This window comes from Chrysochloris asiatica, unplaced genomic scaffold (assembly GCF_000296735.1).
Source record: "Chrysochloris asiatica unplaced genomic scaffold, ChrAsi1.0 scaffold00038, whole genome shotgun sequence".
Taxonomy (NCBI): Eukaryota; Metazoa; Chordata; class Mammalia; order Afrosoricida; family Chrysochloridae; genus Chrysochloris; species Chrysochloris asiatica.
Window position 1 is genome coordinate 1,615,546 of NW_006408556.1, and position 17,580 is coordinate 1,633,125.

General features: G+C 52.7%; 3 protein-coding genes across 5 annotated transcripts in view; 2 read left to right on the top strand and 1 right to left on the bottom strand.

Moving 5' to 3' along the window:
* The first annotated feature begins 1,057 nt into the window (after positions 1-1,057).
* On the top strand, positions 1,058-6,309 carry PHF1 (PHD finger protein 1). Of its 2 annotated transcripts, XM_006860362.1 has the most exons (15): positions 1,058-1,275; positions 1,981-2,155; positions 2,247-2,328; positions 2,437-2,532; positions 2,902-3,005; positions 3,117-3,265; positions 3,453-3,548; positions 3,744-3,812; positions 4,123-4,246; positions 4,338-4,405; positions 4,565-4,666; positions 4,793-4,982; positions 5,071-5,165; positions 5,389-5,469; positions 5,637-6,309. In XM_006860362.1, the coding sequence occupies exons 2-15, from the start codon at positions 1,997-1,999 to the stop codon at positions 5,929-5,931; spliced, it is 1,710 nt and encodes a 569-aa protein (XP_006860424.1). In that variant the 5' UTR covers positions 1,058-1,275; positions 1,981-1,996; the 3' UTR covers positions 5,932-6,309. The 2 variants fall into 2 exon arrangements, with proteins under 2 accessions (XP_006860424.1, XP_006860425.1); XM_006860363.1 differs by lacking the exon at positions 5,071-5,165 and having other exon boundaries at positions 4,804-4,982.
* A 97-nt stretch (positions 6,310-6,406) lies between these two features.
* Positions 6,407-7,927, bottom strand: CUTA (cutA divalent cation tolerance homolog (E. coli)). 2 transcript variants are annotated; one of them, XM_006860365.1, is made up of 6 exons: positions 7,877-7,927; positions 7,282-7,490; positions 7,048-7,107; positions 6,891-6,936; positions 6,718-6,767; positions 6,407-6,623 (listed from the first exon to the last, which is right to left on the bottom strand). In XM_006860365.1, exons 2-6 carry the CDS (start codon positions 7,461-7,463, stop codon positions 6,497-6,499), a joined length of 465 nt encoding a protein of 154 aa, XP_006860427.1. In that variant the 5' UTR covers positions 7,464-7,490; positions 7,877-7,927; the 3' UTR covers positions 6,407-6,496. The 2 variants fall into 2 exon arrangements, with proteins under 2 accessions (XP_006860427.1, XP_006860426.1); XM_006860364.1 differs by lacking the exon at positions 7,877-7,927 and adding an exon at positions 7,743-7,784.
* A 2,115-nt stretch (positions 7,928-10,042) lies between these two features.
* Positions 10,043-17,580, top strand: part of SYNGAP1 (synaptic Ras GTPase activating protein 1) — a 29,540-nt gene continuing 22,002 nt past the window's right edge. Inside the window, exons 1-3 of the mRNA XM_006860366.1 lie at positions 10,043-10,109; positions 13,223-13,344; positions 15,421-15,526. Of these exons, the coding sequence (XP_006860428.1) occupies positions 10,043-10,109; positions 13,223-13,344; positions 15,421-15,526 (295 nt within the window). The remainder of the gene's footprint in view (positions 10,110-13,222; positions 13,345-15,420; positions 15,527-17,580) is intronic.

Consider the following 17,580-nt stretch of genomic DNA (forward strand, 5'->3'; position numbering starts at 1 on the left):
GTCTGCTCTGCCAAGTGTGTGTGTGTTGTAAAGGCTGCAGTTTTTCTCTCATACAGGCCTCCAGCTGGAGTCCCCTGAAGAGGGGGCTTTCACTTTTTTGTGGCCCTGGACCTTGTTTTGGCCCAACTCCCCTTCATCTAATCGCCACAATACACATGAAGCTGTGCTCACTAGCGATCCACAGTTACTACGTGATCACCCACTGCCTCCCTGAATACCGGCCACTCTAACCCCATGCAGGAACGCTCCTTGGGTGGATGTAGGGGCCCGGACTAACTTTACCATTCCACAAACCGCTGGCTCTTCCCGCCCTTTCCCTGCCTTCCTGTTCAAATCGCCAGAGTTCCGCCCTGCCGCCATTCATTGGCTGCTCCCTGGTGACGTCATTAGTATGCTCTCCGCGTCCTCGCACTGGCCCTCAAAACCCTGGGCTAAAACTACATGGGAAGCGGGAGCGCGCACCCATCCAGCACCTCGCGCCAACAGCCAACGGCCGCCGCCTTGTAAGGGAGGGGTGCAGTCTTCCCAGGTGCCGCTCGCAGGAGGAGCCACGCGTGCGCAGAAGGGGGGTGGGGGGTAGGGGGGAAGAACAATTTGCCACCGAGAGGGCGGGGCCGGGGCTTCTGCGAGGGGGCGGGGCACTCAAGGGGAGAGGGCGTGGTATGGGGGAAGGGTAAGTGGAAGGCGGGGCCAAGCGCTGGGGCTCAGGGGCGGGACTTTAGGTAATCTTTTGGTTGGGGGAATGGGGGGGCAGTTAACGGATGTGGCATGGGGTGGGGGGCCAGATCCGAGGTGGACTGCTGGGAGGGGGGAATCCCTCCTGCCCCGAGGGCGGGTCTCCAGTTAGGGCAAGGGGCTGTGGGGATTCCCTCTCCCTACAAGTCCAACTGTCCGCCCGCCCCAGCAACTAGGGAGGCGCTGTGCGCTCAGCACTCTCCAGGATTGCCGGAGGTGAGGGAGGTGGGGTGAGTTGGTGCCGCCCCCCTCCCCCCCGGCTCCTCCTTCCCCCCCGGCCCTCCCCTCCCACCACCCTCCCCCTATTCGGTCCGTCCTTCTCCTCCCTCCCCCCGCCGTCTCCTCCTGCTGCCGCCGCTGCTTTGGCTGCTGCGTCATACGCCCCAGAGCCGCCGGGACGGAGGGGTTGGGCCTGGGGACCCCCTGGCCTTTGCCTGCACGCCTTCCGACGCCTGGACGTGCACTCCCCGCGCTCGGGGGGCTCGCCTAGATTTCCCACAGCTGCTCCTGCCAGGCTCCCAGCGGCCCCAGCTGTCACCGGTAAGGAGGCGGCGGAAGGCGCCGGTGGGGGGGAAGGGAGCCGGGGGTCGGCACGTAGGGCGCGGGCGGGAGAACTCATGCCGCTTGGGTATTGGGTTGACCAGGCCGACTCAAGTCCCCTCTCGGACTCGCCAGTCGAGGATAGTAGAGACTCGGATGGGACACGCCCCCCTCCCGAGGCACTCAGGAAGTTATCTAACCCGGGGGCAGGGAACCCCAAATTTTAGGGTGACCTGACATAACCCGGCATCAGGGTGATTGTTCTGAATGAGACTAGAGGGCCTGGGGGAGGCCAGCCATTCCTGAGAGTCTCGGGAAAACATCTCCAGGAAAGCTCCCCGAACACATATCTGGACTGTGGAGCACCCCAATTATGATACCTCCATATAGTACAGGAACGTGACAGTAGAATCCCAGTAACCTTTGCTTTTGGTTAGGAGAACCATCATGTCTCCTAAAATCTCGAGGCCAAGATAAAATCTCCCAGAGGAGCTCTGGAAGCTGAAAAACTAGAGAATTAGGTTGTGGAACTACATACCAGAGTTGGGAAAGCTGAAGTTGAGAAGCTGGGCAGGTTTGCCCCAGGTGTCTTTAGGATTGAGCCTTAAGGGCAACAGCTGCTTGAATTCACAGCAGAGAAATAGGCAGAGAAAATGAGAAGGGTTTCTCAGCATCTATAACATTCTTCCATCTGTTTTTGGCTAGGCCCCCCCAGGATGCAATGGCGCAGCCCCCCCGGCTGAGCCGCACTGGTGCCCCCTCACTTTGGGACCCGGCTTCTCCAGCTCCCACCTCGGGTCCTAGGCCCCGACTTTGGGAGGGTCAGGATGTGCTGGCCAGATGGACCGATGGGTTGCTATATTTGGGGACCATCAAGAAGGTAAGAATTTTGATCTCTGGCCTGTCACCTCCTAACCATTCTCCTTATGTCATACCGGCTCCCACTTCATCCTCTGCGCTCACTATTCCAGGTGGACAGTGCTCGGGAAGTTTGCCTGGTCCAGTTTGAGGATGATTCCCAGTTTCTGGTTCTATGGAAAGACATTAGCCCTGGTGAGACTGTAGAGACTGAGAGTGTGCATCCCATGGAAAATAGAAACCTGGTGTGAGGAGGGCAGAAGGAGGGTTAATGGCTGGCCTCTCTACACTGTTCTCACACAGCTGCCCTCCCCGGGGAGGAACTCCTCTGTTGTGTCTGTCGCTCTGAGGCTGTGGTTCCTGGGAACAGGCTGGTTAGCTGTGAGAAGTGTCGCCACGGTAAGAACTCTGGTCCAGCTTACTCTGGGCCTTCTAGGCTGATTGTGACCCTCCCCTCCTGCACACTTCCTTATGCCATCTGTCCAGTCTTGAGTCCCTAACCATATAACCCTGCCCCCTTCCAACCCAGGAAGAGGCCAGCCATGGACTAGGGGATGGTGTGGACTTTGCAGGTAGTAGGTAGTTCAAATACATCATCTACACCCATATGACTGTGGCCAAGTCCTTTAATCTTTAAGAACCTCAGTTCCTGTAAAATAAGGATAGGAGGGTTGAGATGGATAAGACTATTTCTATGCAGGTCTCTAACATACAAGCAGCCTTAGTGATGTGCATTAAGTGGTCTATTATCAACATTATCCTATCCAGCTTATCATCAGGACTGTCACGTTCCGAGGGCCCCAGCCCCTGGAGAGGGAGAGGGCTCATCTCCCTGGGTCTGCCGCCAGTGTGTCTTTGCCATCGCCACCAAGGTAAAGGTACCTCCCTGTTACCCATACTGATCTAGTCATTTTTGTGGGATCTTCTCCCAAGCCTCTCTTCTGAAACCTGTCTGAGATCTCCTACCTGTCCTGTCTCTGCAGAGAGGGGGTGCCCTGAAGAAGGGGCCTTATGCCCGGGCCATGCTGAGCATGAAGCTTTCTCTGCCGTATGGACTAAAGGGGCTGGACTGGGATGCTGGACATCTGAGCAACCGGCAACAGAGCTACTGTTACTGTGGGGGTCCTGGGGAGTGAGTATTAAGGATGGGGTGTGTGTGTGTGTGTGTGTGTTTAAAGAATGAGTGACATGGGGGAGGGCATCCCAGGGAGTGTAGGAAAAATTGGGGAGGGAAGTTACAAAGGGAAAGGTGTAGGTGACAAGGTTTGGGGCAATTACTTGGGGATATATGAAGGACACTCACCTTGTGTTCCCCTCAGGTGGAATCTGAAAATGCTGCAGTGCCGGAGCTGCCTGCAGTGGTTTCATGAGGCCTGTACCCAGTGTCTGAGCAAGCCCCTCCTCTATGGGGACAGGTGAGAGCAGGAAAGACTCTTCAGGAGCTGATGGAGACCTGCCTTGCTCTGGGCTCCACCTTCTCAGCTCCTCCATGCCTTTCTCCCTTCTATTTGCTTCCCACCCTCACCTGTTTGCCTCATCCTTGCGCCTTAGTCCTCTGTAGAGCATAGTTTTCTAACATAAGATGTGTTCTCTCTCTTACCTATGTCCAGGTTCTACGAGTTCGAATGCTGTGTGTGTCGGGGGGGCCCTGAGAAGGTCCAGAGGCTACAGCTTCGCTGGTGAGCTATGTTTGGCATGACTTCAGTGTAACGCCTCAAAACACCCTCATTATTTTTTATCCTTTGTGGGTTAAGCACTAGCCTACCAAAAGGTCAGGGTTCTTAAACCCACCAGCCACTCCTTGGGAGAAAAATGAGGCTGTCTGCTCCTATAAAGATTGACAGCCTCAGAAAACCTCGGGAACACTTGTATTCTGTTCCGTCGAGTTGCTGAGCCTCAAAGGCAGTGGTTTTTACCCCAGCCTTCCTCCCGTGGGACCTCTGGCTTTTGTAATGCTTCTGTGACTTTGACAATCTTGTGTCACTCCAGGGTGGATGTGGCCCATCTTGTCCTGTATCACCTCAGTGTTTGCTGTAAGAAGAAATACTTTGATTTTGATCGTGAGATCCTCCCCTTCACGTCTGAGAATTGGGACAGCTTGCTCCTGGGGGAGGTAAGGGTTAGTGAAGCTTTAGAGCTTGGAGTTGGAGTTGGAGAGGCGGGCTCATTGTGCTCCTGACCGTGTTTTCCTTCCCCTTTCCCAGCTGTCAGACACCCCCAAGGGAGAACGTTCTTCCAAGCTCCTCTCTGCTCTCAACAGTCACAAGGATCGGTGAGTTGGAGGGAGGAGGAGGCAAGAGAGGCCTCAGAGAGAGCGAGCTGTGGAAGGCTGGAAGAGAGGATTGCCACCCACCTAGAAGGTCGTCAGTTTGCATTAGTGCGCTCCTTTCCTTGTAGTGCTGACCATGTATCATTTTTCTCCACTTTCCAGTTTTATTTCAGGAAGGGAGATTAAGAAGAGAAAATGCTTGTTTGGTCTCCATGCTCGGACCCCTCCCCCTGTGGAGCCCACTGGAGATGGAGCCCCCACCAGGTCACTGGTCCGGGGGAATGGGGAAAATCCTCCGGGACAGAGTCTGGGAGCATATGTATATAAAAAAGGAGGGGAGTCTTTGGGGTGCCCGGGAGGGGGCTGGGGGGATAAGGAGGCCTCTTACAGCTTCCCTTCAGGGCAGGGCCCTGGGGGAGGGGTCTCACGTCCCCTGGGGAAGCGCCGGAGGCAGGAGCCAGAGCCCCTGAGGCCAAGGCAGAGGGGAAAAGTGGAGAAGTTGGGGCCACCCTCGGCAGTGCGCAACCACCTCAAATCCCAGGAGAAGAGGGAGCGGGCTCGTCTGCAGAGGGCGCTGCAGGTACAAAGGTGGGGAACACCATGGGGTGAGTGGTGGGGTATAGAAAAGAATCAAGGATTACCTCTCAGTCCTTTGCCTCTTCTTCTAGGCCTCAGTGTCTCCACCACCCCCCAGCCCTAACCAGAACTACCAGGGCAGCAGCGGCTACAACTTCCGGCCCACAGACGCCCGCTGCCTGCCCAGGTGAGCCTACTCCCTAACCAGATGTGCTCTCTTAGACCCTCTCTTCCATATTTTCCAAAATTTCTTTCTCTCTCATGCTTGCCTACCTACTTCTTGGCTTAGAGAGGTTTCTGGAGTCAATTCCTGGTACCAAGTACTCTGGAGCTAGGGTATCCTGGAGGGTAATGTTTAAGCTGCCTTTCCCAGGGAGAAAGGGCCCTGACATTCACTTTCTCAATCCCAGCAGCCCCATCCGGATGTTTGCTTCCTTTCATCCCTCTGCCAGCACCGCAGGGACCTCTGGGGATGGAGAACCCCCAGACAGGTGAGTCTAACCATCTTGATCTGTGATATGCCTCCTCTTTCTCCTCTCTGTTCTGAAGTTCCTCAGTCTTTAACCATGTCTTCATTCCTTTGATCCACACTTGGTTTTCATTTCTGGTCAATCCTTGCCTACATCTGTCTGAGTTCAAAACTGCCTTCTTTCCTCAGGTCACCCCTGGAACTTCACATCGGTTTCCCCACAGACACCCCTAAAAGTGCACCCCACTCGATGACTGCCTCATCCTCCTCAACCCCAACCCCCTCCCCAGGTGTTTCTAGACGCTCAACAACCCCTTCTTCTCTCTGCCGTAGTTTATCTCCTGGGAGTGGGGGAGGAGCCCGTGGTGGGGTTGGCACTGGCTACCTATCCCGAGGGGACCCTGTCCGGGTCCTTGCTAGGAGAGTACGGCCTGATGGCTCTGTGCAGTACCTGGTTGAGTGGGGAGGAGGGGGCATCTTCTGAACAGCCCTCCTCTGTCCACCTCCCCATTCACACACACCGGCACTTTCATACCCTGACCTCACCTGCAGCTGGGATGTACCTAGGGAGGTAGGGGGGTAGGGGTAGTTCTCCCTACTGCCCAGGCTGGAATCTGGGTAGGGGTGTGAGAAAGAGGCTGCTCTGCTCTCTCTTCTCTACCCCTTTCATGATTCCTGGACCCCCCTCCCTTTCCTTCTTCCCATTTCTTTTGATGTTATTTTGTTACAGCTTTTTAAATATTTTTAAAAATTATTTAACCCCTGGGAGCAGAGGCTGAGGAGGGGGGATGGAGGGATGATAAGGGATCCTGGACTCTGTATGATTGAAATAAAGAGAAATAAACAAATCTAGCAGCTCTGAGTCATTTTGAAAAACGGGAAGAACACAGGAGCTAGAAGCATTTCTAATTTTTCCCATCAAATTTGCATAACATGACAAGGAAAAAGGCAGAGAAAATCAAAGATAGGATTTATTGAGGGCCCAGTCATCACCTGGCAATCAGAGGACACTGATGTATATGAGGGGATCATGGTGAGGACAGGGCTACTCATGGTAGGACAGTGCTGGAGTCAGAAATGAGCTTTGTGACCTGGCGAACCCAATGCAGATAGGGGGAGTTCCCCTGTTCAACTGGCAATGCAATCACCTCAGCAACTTCATAAGGATGTACAGAACTGCAAACGAAAGGTTTTGGGGGACCACTGAAAGATTGACCCAGATTTACCCTTCCCCTTTGACACAGCCCAAGACTGCCCAGGAAATTCTTACCGAACAAATTCTGTCAATGCAGGTACCAAGGAACTTTGGGTTTTAATCATCTAAGGGACAAGGAGATAAAACAGTTGAGTCAAGGAGGGCAGATTTCAGGATCTCAGATGAGGGGCAGGGATCAAAGGAATGTGGAGGAAATTGGGGGAGTATGTTGGGGGAGTGTTTCTTACCATCAGCACCTCACTGTCCTCCTCAATCTTTCCTTTCCACTCATAGCTAAAAAGGTAGAGTGTGTGTTATGGAGAGCAGAGATTGCTTCCAAGTAAAAGGCTTCCCTAGCCTCTCAGACCCCAGAGTTAGGTTAACCCCTCCACTCCTGTGACTCACATGGATGTAATCTGCGGGATGAGATTGACACAAGCTGCTAGGCGCTTCTCCACCACAGCCCTGAAAACGAAGAGACAGCCCCATTGAGAGCCCCCAACCTGGGGTTGTTTTTGTACTGGCAGTCCAGAGACAAGCTTTCAAATTTGGAAAGAGTAGGAAGCAACGGAAGGGCACTATTCATCTTTAACACCTCCCTTCCGGATCATCCTTCCCCACCCCCACTGAGGTCCCCACCTGGCGATCTCCTTGGCGACTTTCTCATTAGGGCAGGTGACAAAGGCTGCTGAAACCGAGCCAGGGACATAGCCAGAGTCCGAAGTCGGGGATGATTGGGATGGGGCACTTCGAGAGGCCATGGAGAACAGGGCTCGGGGTAACAACAGAAGGCGGGAGGTTACAGGTAGCAGTGCCGGCATCCAAAGAAGCGACAGGAGCAGCGCGGCCTGAAAGCAGGGAACGAATTCAGTGTTTCTCCTCATATACTCAGGGAAACAGAACCGGGGAATGCATTAACTTTGTATCCCCTCTTCTGCACCCCGAAGGAATACGTCATCACTGGAGCTGGGAGACAAACTTCGAAAACTATGGCAAAGCTTTTGTTTTTACTCTCTCATTAGCTGTCGAGTTCTGGGATTTTGGGTGAGGGTAGTGATAAGAGACTTCGAGGACCGGAAGGGATGGGGCCGGTCACTCACCACTCCGCCGAGCAGGATCGTGGGAGCCCGCCCCCCCTTCATGCAGCCTCTGCTGGTAGAGGAGGGTTAAATATCAAAGGCCACACGTTACACAGGGCAAAGACCCCAAACCACGAAGAGCAGCCTCTTCTTACCTGGGCTGCAGTCACGTGATAAGAAAAGCGCGCGCACCTTGTGACATCAGAAGCAGGCCGACCTACCCTCCATAGCCAGCCAATCTTAACAGTCTTATGGCCCTGTTTGCCTCGCCTCCTGATGAGGGAGGAGAGAAGAGGAATTAGACCAATCGTCAGTCGGGTCTGCAGACATGCACGGAAGTGGCACGCCCACTTCCGCATAAAGCGGAAACGGCCTGTTGCTGGCTAAGGAGAGCTGCTGCAGCGCTCTACTGTCACGTGAGGCAGCTGGTCCTCTCAGGCGAAGGTATCTCAATGAGTGACACAAAAAGACCAATCGCAGCCCAATTCTGCAGGCCACGTGAAAAGAGAATTGACGCTAGGAAGAGGGCGGGGGGCGAGAGACCCTCCAGATCCGATGCGTCAAGTTGTGGCGTGGGGAATCATCCTTAAACCCCAGAATGAACAGTTTTACAGCTCCTTCACAGTTCCTGAAGTCTTTAGGAGTGGGAGGGGTCTAAGAAGATTAAATCTCAGTGTGTTAAAAGAAAGCGCCCCCTGCCCTTTTGGTTAGAACTGAGATGTGCCCGGTTTTGGGAGAGAACAAGGATGATCAGGAGAGGACAGCTGGCTCTGGGTAGGGGGTAATGATTAAGCAGACACGGGCATGGCAAGACATGACTGGATGAGGAATGATACATTGTAAGATAGAGCGAGACCCTGTAAATGGGGGCGAGAACGATCAAAGTGGAGGTGAGGGCACTTCACCTCTCAACACAAACCCCAAAGCTGGAGATTGATGAATCAGGAGAGAAAAACACTAGGAAACAGTGATGGTCCCCTGATCTCTGTCCATTCCACTCCAGGATAGGTCCATCTCTCAGTCTTGGGTCTCCTTCCCTTAGTCCATCCCCTTAGGATCCAGGACCTGCCCTACATTCCGTCCCTAGGGCCCAAGCTCATCCTGTGACCCAAAAATGCAAAGAGGGGCCAATGAGAAGCAAGAAAGGTGGGAAGGAGCAGAGAACAACGCTTTCGCCACTCCCCCTCCTCAGTAATCCTCTTCCCAGCACGGTTTGGGGTCACTGGTTTGGTGGGTAGATGTGACTGGGAATTTCCCAGGATTGTGTTAGGGCTCTTGCATACCTATCTTTTGGGTTGGGGTCTCCTGAAGATCTCTGTTTTACAGTTTGGAGTCTGTCTCTAAGATGGATCTCTGTGGGGCCTTTCAATACTTGGGTTGGGGTCTTTCTCAAGGCAGTTTTGTTGTTGTTGTCTGGGGGTTTCTATTTTTCTGGGTCTGCAGTGTCTCTCCTCAAGGTCCTTCAAACTCGATGAATTTGGGGTCTCCTGAGTTTTCTGTCTCTGGGCTAATGGAGAGATCCCTGCCTCTCTCCCTGAGCCTGGAATTTCTGTCTCAGAGTTGTCTCTTAAATCTGCAGTTTCTTGTCTCTGATAGAAATCCGGGGGTCTTTGAGGTCTCAAATCTGGGTCTGGGTTCTTTCTCAATCAGATGATCTTTGAGTTCTGGTCTCAGGTCCTGGCCCCGAAGAAAATCAAAATCATAGGGTCTGGAGCCAAATTCTTGTGGTTATGGAGAACCTTTTGAGAAGGGAATTTCAAGTTTTGATCTTTGACCCCTCTAGGGGGCTAAGGGGCTTTTCTAAAATCTGAGGTCTTTTTTTTCTTGTACACTATGGTCGGTGCCTCAGATTAACCCTCTCTCCTCCCCCTGAAGAGGGGGCCGAGGTCTTAGAGCCCGCCCCTCTCAATGCGAGGTTTTCTTCCCCTATGGGTCTGGGGTCTCGCCAACTCAGGGTTTGGGGTCTGCAACTACAGAACCACTCTCTCTGTGTTAAACGATATCTAGTCAGGGGTCTCTCTCCAGGGCTCTCTGAGTAGGGGTGGGGGCTGCAGAGTTTCTCCCTCCTCCTCCTCCAGCTCTCTCCCCGCTCGCTCCCCCGCCCCCCTCTCTCTCTCTTTCGCTCTCTCTCTCTGCTGCCGCTGCTGCCGTTGGCTCCTATTCTCCTCCTCCTCCTCTTCTCTCCTCCTCTCTGCTCCTCTCTGCTCCTCTCTCCTCCTCTTTCCTCCTCCTCCTCCACCTCCTCCTCCTTCTCCCCCTCTCTCCCCCTCTTTCTCTCTTCTCTTTCTCCCCCGTCCCCCCGCCCCCTCCCCCCAGGCCTGATGAGCAGGTCTCGCGCCTCCATCCATCGGGGGAGCATCCCCGCGATGTCCTATGCCCCCTTCAGAGGTACGGTGGTTGGGGGAGGGGGAGGGCCAGAAGGGGGGGCAGGAGGGGGAGGGGCAGGGGGCGGAGGTAGAGCTGGGGCTAGGGGAGGAGAGCGGCTGAAATGGAGGGAGAGGGGTGGACCGGGAAGGCAGTGGTGGGAGCCGTGGGGAAGGAGGGATTAGGCTAGGGGGATAGGGGTAGATAGGGGACAGAGAAGCTCGGAAACAGGCCTTGAAGGGGGCTCAGGGGAAAATGATGAAGGGGGAAGAGAGCCAAAAAGGGGTGAGAAGATACAGGAATAGGGTTGGGACAAGACCTGCAGAAATAATTTGGGGTGGAATTTGAAAGATGAGGACATATCAAGAAAAGAGAGGGCCAGTCTTAGAAGAGGGGCTAGGAGGGGAAAATGAAAACAGGAAGAGAGAGGCCAAGAAGATTGTGGGGGGGGGGGTAGTATGGTCGGGCCTCAGATGGTAGGGAACAGAAAAAGAGAGGAGAATGAAGGGAGAGAAGAAGGGGCCAGATGGAGAGAGAGGGAGGCTGGGGTGGGGGTGGGGGTGGATGGAGGGTCCAGATGGAGGGAAGAATGGGGGGAGGGGACACCCGGGTAGGGGGAGGGCCAAATTATGTCTGTGTTTGTTTTGTGTGTGGAGGGCAGCTGGCATACTAGTGAGATTGACCGATACAAATAGAGTCGGGTTAGGATACTGCCCCAAACTCTGACCTTCATTAAGGCCCTTGATCAATGAAATGTAACCCTTGGGGGTCTTGTAAGCTCCCTTCACTTTTATCCCTCCCCACCCCCATTCTTCTTTCCATTCCCCCTCCTTCCTCTGGTGTCCATCACTGATATCTTTCCCCCCATATGGTGTCCGTTCATTATATGAGTCCCCTTTCTGTCTTTCCCCTTATTAGTCGCTTCTCTGGTGTCCATTCTCACCTTCTCTTGTATCTGGAAGCTCCTCTGTATCTATACCACTTCTCCACACCTTCCTTCTTGACCCCTTCCCCTATTCCCCCCCTCCCCCCAATTGGGTCCACTTCAGTTTCTCTTCCTCATGCCCAGTTGTGCCCTCCTGGTGTTCTCTTGTCCCTCGGGATTTCCCATCATTTCTTTCTCTTCTCTTAAACCTATTCCTGCTATGTGCACCCTAATCCATCTTCTATTCCCTATCCCATTCCCCATCTTGTCACCACAGGTCTGTATCCACCTCCTCGCTCCTAATGTCCAGCTCCTCTTATCACCCATTCGTCACTTGGGTTGCACAGACACTGTGTGTTTGATGATTGAATCAGGAGTTACAAGATGTCCCCATCTGAGTCCTGGTGGGATTTCTCATCCTAGTAAATCTTTCCCTTTCTCAGCTATGTTTCTCTGCCTCTTATATCTACTTCTCAGAATCATCCTTCCCCAAATCTAGACAATCAGTGTGTGAGTGTTACAGAAGTTACTCCTAAGCAAAGTTCTGAATGTCCTTCTCAGCTCCCAGGGGGAAAATGCATCCTGAAGTCTAACCTGCCTCCCTCCGATTGGCTGCAGCCTGAACCAGCCCCTCCCTAATGGTTATGTGTATCAACAGATTTCTCCTTTGGGTGGACAAGTGTCAGTGCTGTGGGCATGTTACCTGCAGCTTCTGTGGTCTCAGAGCCTAGAGACTGGCGACCTCTATCTAAAGCATATTGGTTAGAGTCACTGAGATGGCATTGAGACAATAAAAGTTTCAAAGTATTGGGGGTTTTATGTCTGACTGGTCTGTAGGTTGGGTAAATTGAGGGCCATATTTTAGGCAGAAAGAAGCCTGAATTTTTAAAACTCAGAGTTATTCAGTTGAAATGAAGCCCAAAGAGCAATTCTCCAGCAATATTCATTGTTAATTTTCCTTTAAAGATGATAGAATTTTAATTTTCTTTCTCTAAATGCTCTCACTTGGATACCTTAAATCTGATGTCTGCCCTTCTTCTGTAGCCTGTTTTCTGTTACTTTGATGTCATCAATCTGATGTCTCTTGAACTTTACAGGAGTGGAAAGTTTGTAGGGAGGAGGGAGTCACATCAAGAAGAAATGCAAAGTTTGGGATGTGAGACTCTGGGGATATCTCTGAACAAGGGCCACCTTGGTTTTCTGTTCTTCTAGACCTTTTGTACCTATTCTCGGTCCTTACCCCTGGAAGTTTCCTCCATATCACCTGTCCTGGATAATCCATTTTTTTCCTTTGCTCTTTTCTCCTCCAGCCCCTCAGTGTGTCCTGGGGAGGAGTTTGCTAACCTGTTGCTTCCATACTGTCTGTCCTAGGCGGCTAGGTGGGTGGTGTTTGGGCAGTGTTAAGTCTTTGGGCATTTGGGGGAAGACAGGGAGAGCTAAATTGGTCTCTATTCAAGCAAGGGTTATTTCCTACTTCCTTCATCCCAGCCCTCCTCCCACCCAGTCAGATGCTGACTAGAGCCATCATATTTCTGTCACCTGAGGAACCAGAACTTGCCCAAGGAATGAGCAGGGTTGGGCAAGGGGAAAAGGGAAGGGAGGCTTTTCTGACTCTGTAATTAGGTAAGCTCCCTCATTTCCTCTCTTTTCCAGATAATTAGTTCTCAGAATCTCATTACCCAAATGTACCAAGTCTTCCTCTCCTCATCCTTTTCTCCCTCAGTTGTGCAGCTTTTCTCTGACTCTGGTGCAGAGAGGTGGTACCACTTTCCAGATCCTTGTCTTCTTCAGTTATTTGGATGTCCTCGCTTCCAGACACCTGCTACACATCTCTTTGTTTCTTCTGATAATTTTGCTGCATCTCCAACTTTTTATTTTCCTGAAGTGGTTGGAAAGCTCTTTCATCTGCCTCTGCCCCAAACATGTGCCATCTCTGACATTTTGCAATTCTACTTCCTGAACTACCTCTCTGTATTTCTTCCCCCAACTCTACAGAGCCCCCTGTTATGTGTTTCCCTTCCCCCCTTTCTCCCAGATATATGGGCTTATTTTCTGTTCCTCTAAAGTTTCCAGGCACCTTGCCCCCATTCGTGATCTCCTCAAGGTGGGTGGGGTCCCCTTACCCCACTTTGTGGACTTTCTTCTTGCCATTTTAGTCCTCTCTCTCTCAAATGCATAGTCTCCCTGACTATTTTGATGTCTCTGTCCCCAGATGTACGGGGACCCCCTATGCACCGAACCCAATACGTTCATTCCCCATATGATCGTCCTGGTTGGAACCCTCGGTTCTGCATCATCTCGGGGAACCAGCTGCTCATGCTGGATGAGGATGAGGTGAGCAGGGTGAGAAGGTTGGGGAAAGCCCTCTGGGTGGTATGGGAGAATGTGGAAAGATGGAGAGACGCTTTAGCTTCATGGGTGTAGGTGAGAGAAAGAAGGCAGACAAAGAGAGGAAACATTTACAAGCAATGGAAAGATGGTGATCATTGAAACTTGGGTTGAAGTATGATAAAAGGGGCAATCATTCACTCACCTGGGGATTTTTGAGGACCTTGTTCAATGTTGGAAAGATGTGATTCTGAAATTTTGGAGGTATCTGTTTCATTCTGTATGTGTTGTGGGATAGGTTGGAATGGGGAATGAAAAATGAAGGGCTTGGGGAAGAAGTGAAGAATGGGAAGATCTCACCTCCAAAGAGATCGATCCTTGGGAACTTTCTCCCCTCTTCTCACTGACAGAACAGGATACAGAGAGAGGGAATCAAGGGACCCAGAGAAAAAACAGAGGATAGAGGAATGTAACTGGGAAAGGGCTGGAGGGTACTGAGATGATGAAAGTCATCAGATCTTGGTATGGATGGGGGTGAAAACTGGAAGGGTGCCTAAGATCAGGACTTCAGAGAAATACTGAGAGAGCATCCCCAGGGACTGATTGGACATCAGGAGACAGTACAAGATGTCTAGGATGAGGGGAATTACGAGTGTGGGGAGTTGTCTAAAGAATTAAGAATGAGATAGGGGGCAGGGACTAGCTAAAGTGAAGGTCAAAATGAACAGCGGGATGTGGTGGCCATGCAGAGTGATTTGAGAGCCATGGGAGAGATCAGGTTCTGATATGGGAACTGGGTCAGTAGTGGAGGGCTCATCAGAGGAAATAGGGGATAGAGATATGAAGAATGGCTACCTCAGGGGTGTGATTCAAAGAGGGGGCATGATTTGGGGTTAACCAAGTTATCCGGGAGCCTGGGAAGGAGGACCAGTTCATAGTGTAGAGAAATGACTGTGGGCTTCAGGCCTAGGGGAATATGTGGTGACTTTGAAGGGAAAGTTGGTTGTTTTGTTGTTAGGTACCATCGAGTCGGTACCAACTCATAGCGACCTTAATGCACAGCAGAACAAAACATTGCCTGATCCTGGGCCATGGGGTCTAATTTTTGGGCACTGGAGACATTTGAATGATTCACTAGGCCTTGACTAGGTATTTGGAGTCTGTAGGATGAATTGGGCAAAGTGGAACCAATAGGAATGGTTACTATTGGGAATATGGCAAGGGAGGACCAATGAATGGTGTAATGAAGGAATGACAGAGATAGAGATGGATCAAGGGGGCCAATCAAGTGGGTACATTGACAAATAAGCTGATGGCCAAAGTCTGGAATAAGACGGTATGGGTGGGGTGGAATTGGGAAGGTGAGCAGTTTTGAAGGGCCACAGGGAAGTGGGGTGGGGGCTAGTGAGGAGGGTGTTCTGGTGGCTCCTGATGATGAGTGTGGAGAAGGTTGGAGGGTTGGAAGAGGTATGGAAGAAGATGGTGAGAGGTAGCTGGGGGCAAGGCTTTGGGAAAGGTAATGGATAAAGGAAAGAAGGGAAGTGAGGGAGACTAGGTGGAGGTGCTGGAAGGAAATGAAGGTTGGGGGAAGGTCACCAGTCCCTCTTGGGGAAGGGGAGGCTGGGTCCCAAGCTGGCCGAAAGCCGGGCGTGGGAAGAAGACAAGCTGTGGAGCCTGATTATAAATGCAGCTTCTGCTACCCCTGTGACAGGCACGGAGGGAGAGAAGGGGGTGAGGGAGGTGGGAGGCTGGAAGGGAAGCAGGGAGAATAGAGGAAGTGAAGGTCAACGGGAACTGGATTCCAGGAGTAGCTAACTACTAAGGGGTTGTGGGAAACGCTTAGTAGGGTTTGGGGAAATTCTCTGGAGGATGTTTCAATAAAAATGGAGAAAAGATAAAGATGCTGGTGGAGAGCAGGGTAAGAGAGACCCACTCACCTAGATACACACAAAGTACGAAAGGACAGGTGGTGTACAAGAGGGGAACACCGGGTGAAAAGGGATGTCCTTCCTTCCTGGAGGGGAAGGACAAAGGGGGAAAAGTTTCAGCCAAAGAGGTCTGACACATACCCCAATCCCCTAGATACACCCCCTTCTGATCCGGGACCGGAGGAGCGAGTCCAGTCGCAACAAACTGCTGAGACGCACAGTCTCCGTACCGGTGGAGGGGCGGCCCCACGGCGAGCATGGTACGGCAGCCGAACAGGCTCTCGTGCCCCTGGACAGTCTCGGGGAGAGGGCTGAAGGTGGACAAGCTGGCGGGGGTGGGGGTGGGGGGAGGCGGCTGGTTGGGGAAGGGAGAGTGGGAGAACTGAAAAAGCTGTCTGGGGGTGGGAGGGGGCGGAGACCAAGTTTCGCATCCCGAGAGTGGGAGTCTGGGAGTCATGAAGGCGCCTGCTTCTAGAATCTGGAACTGGGCAGGACTTAGGTGAGAGGCCCTAGTGTCTCTGATCGTCCTTGCTGTCTTTTCCACTCCTGCAGCGAAGTTTGACTGTTTTCCTGGTGTTTGTAAAAATAGTCTCCTTAGATCTTTATCTTCCTGTCTGAGTGTTCCTGCCTTTGCTCATTTCAGCCCTTGGTCTAGGATCTTGGAGAGAATGACCCAGTTCCTGCCTTGCCCCATCTCTGTGCTCCTAGTTCTTCTTTCAAACCTTCAGTCCAGTGGTCCTCCTCCCCTTTTCTTGCCTTCCCCCGCCCCCCCCTTCTCATCTTACCTGCTTCTGTTTTCTGCAATTCTGTCACCCCCTTCCTGTTTCCTCCCGATTTCTCTGTCTCTCTCTTTTTTTATCCCCTAGTCCTCCTTCACCCCTTTGCTCCCGGCAGAACTCCCATCAGACCCCCATCTCATCTCTTTTCTGTCTGTAGAGCTATCTGCTCAGTCTGTCTCTCCAACTCTCTCCCTCTCTCCATCTGTCTCTTCCCTTCTCTCCCTCTTTCTGCCCCCCCTCCACCCCCCTCTTTAGTCATTTAAAAAAAGATTTTTGTCTTCCTGAGAAGTTCGCTTAAAAGGTTTCCATGGGAACAGTGAGGGGAGATGAAGGCAGAGAACAGAGATCTGCAGCCAAGGTGCAGAGAGACGCCCTCAACCCCAGGAAACCCCTTCATCACTGCCCCCTTCCATTGTGTTTCCCCTTCAGGACCAGGGATCCAGGCCTTCATACCTCTTTCCCTTGGGTGGTCCCTTTCTTCCACCAGCTCCCCCTCTCCTCAGAGAGTCAGACTTCCAGTGTCTCTCTCTTAGGGAGAACATGGCCTGTCCACGTCCCTGTCCTTTGGCTACCTCCATCCCTTTTCTGATAGGCCCAGGCCTCACTGCCTTGGGGCAAGCTCTGGGACCCTAGGAGGGTGGGTGCTTAGGGATGTGTGTCATTGTAATGGAAACTTCTGACCCTGGGGTGGGGGGAGTAGCCCATCTCAGTGAGCAAAGCCAGGTGGTGGTGGTGGTAGTGGGGTGTGTACAGAGCATGAGTGTGATGTCTATCACATCTGTGTATTTCATGTCCATATCTGGTAAAGGCATGTGTGTTTGTGTACACAGTGCATACCTGTGAGCCCAGGCTGGGCCGCTCACATGTTCATGGAGCATGTTGGTTGGCACCTCTGTCCACAGATGCCCCATCTTTCTCCTGAGTCCTCAGTGTCTGGGGTTTGTGGCCTGGTTTCCTGTGTGTTTTGGGTGGAGGTACACGCGTGTGTTTGGAGTTAGGAGTGGTATGTGAAGGTTGTTGTACTGGAGGTCAGTAGGGGCTGAGAGGTAGTCCAGGGGTATATGCATTTTGGGGAGGGTTTAGTGAAAGAGTTCATAGGTGGTGAACCTTTGGAGTCTTCAGGGGGTCGCGGGATTTGTAAAAGTTCTGGGTGAATCTTCAGGGGACACCGGGGTCACTAGGGCCTTGGGGGCCGTCTGGATAGGTGTGTGAGAGGCAATGGACACTAGAGCCCTGGAGAGGTCGCCGGACCTTCGAGAGGTATTGGACTCCTGGGCTCCCCCTCTGCTGGGTGGAACTGGCAGCCCTTCTCCGTTTTTGGGGGGGTCCTGCTCAAGGGGAGATGGTGGGATACCCGGTTTTTTTGGGGGGTCCCCTTGCTCCCCTCCCCCCGTCTCTCTTGCGCTGTCTCCGGGCGACGGGGCTCGTGACAGAGGCGGCCACGGCAGCAGCGGTCGCCTAGCAACGGCGGCGGGGCCCGGGCAACGGCGGCATCGGCGGGAGCGGCGGCGGAGGAAGCCGTTCCCGCGGCCGTC

What these genes read in the sequence shown, in the direction of transcription:
- CUTA (XM_006860364.1), bottom strand. Translation starts at nt 7,784, where the DNA reads ATGAAGGGGGGGCGGGCTCCCACGATCCTGCTCGGCGGAGTG. An exon ending in CGATCCTGCTCGGCGGAGTG is followed by an intron (nt 7,491 to 7,742) that starts GTGAGTGACCGG and finishes CCCTGCTTTCAG; the next exon opens with GCCGCGCTGCTCCTGTCGCT. An exon ending in GTCGCCAAGGAGATCGCCAG is followed by an intron (nt 7,108 to 7,281) that starts GTGGGGACCTCA and finishes CTTCGTTTTCAG; the next exon opens with GGCTGTGGTGGAGAAGCGCC.
- PHF1 (XM_006860362.1), top strand. Translation starts at nt 1,997, where the DNA reads ATGGCGCAGCCCCCCCGGCTGAGCCGCACTGGTGCCCCCTCACTTTGG. An exon ending in ACAGCTTGCTCCTGGGGGAG is followed by an intron (nt 4,247 to 4,337) that starts GTAAGGGTTAGT and finishes CCCCTTTCCCAG; the next exon opens with CTGTCAGACACCCCCAAGGG. An exon ending in GACGCCCGCTGCCTGCCCAG is followed by an intron (nt 5,166 to 5,388) that starts GTGAGCCTACTC and finishes TCTCAATCCCAG; the next exon opens with CAGCCCCATCCGGATGTTTG.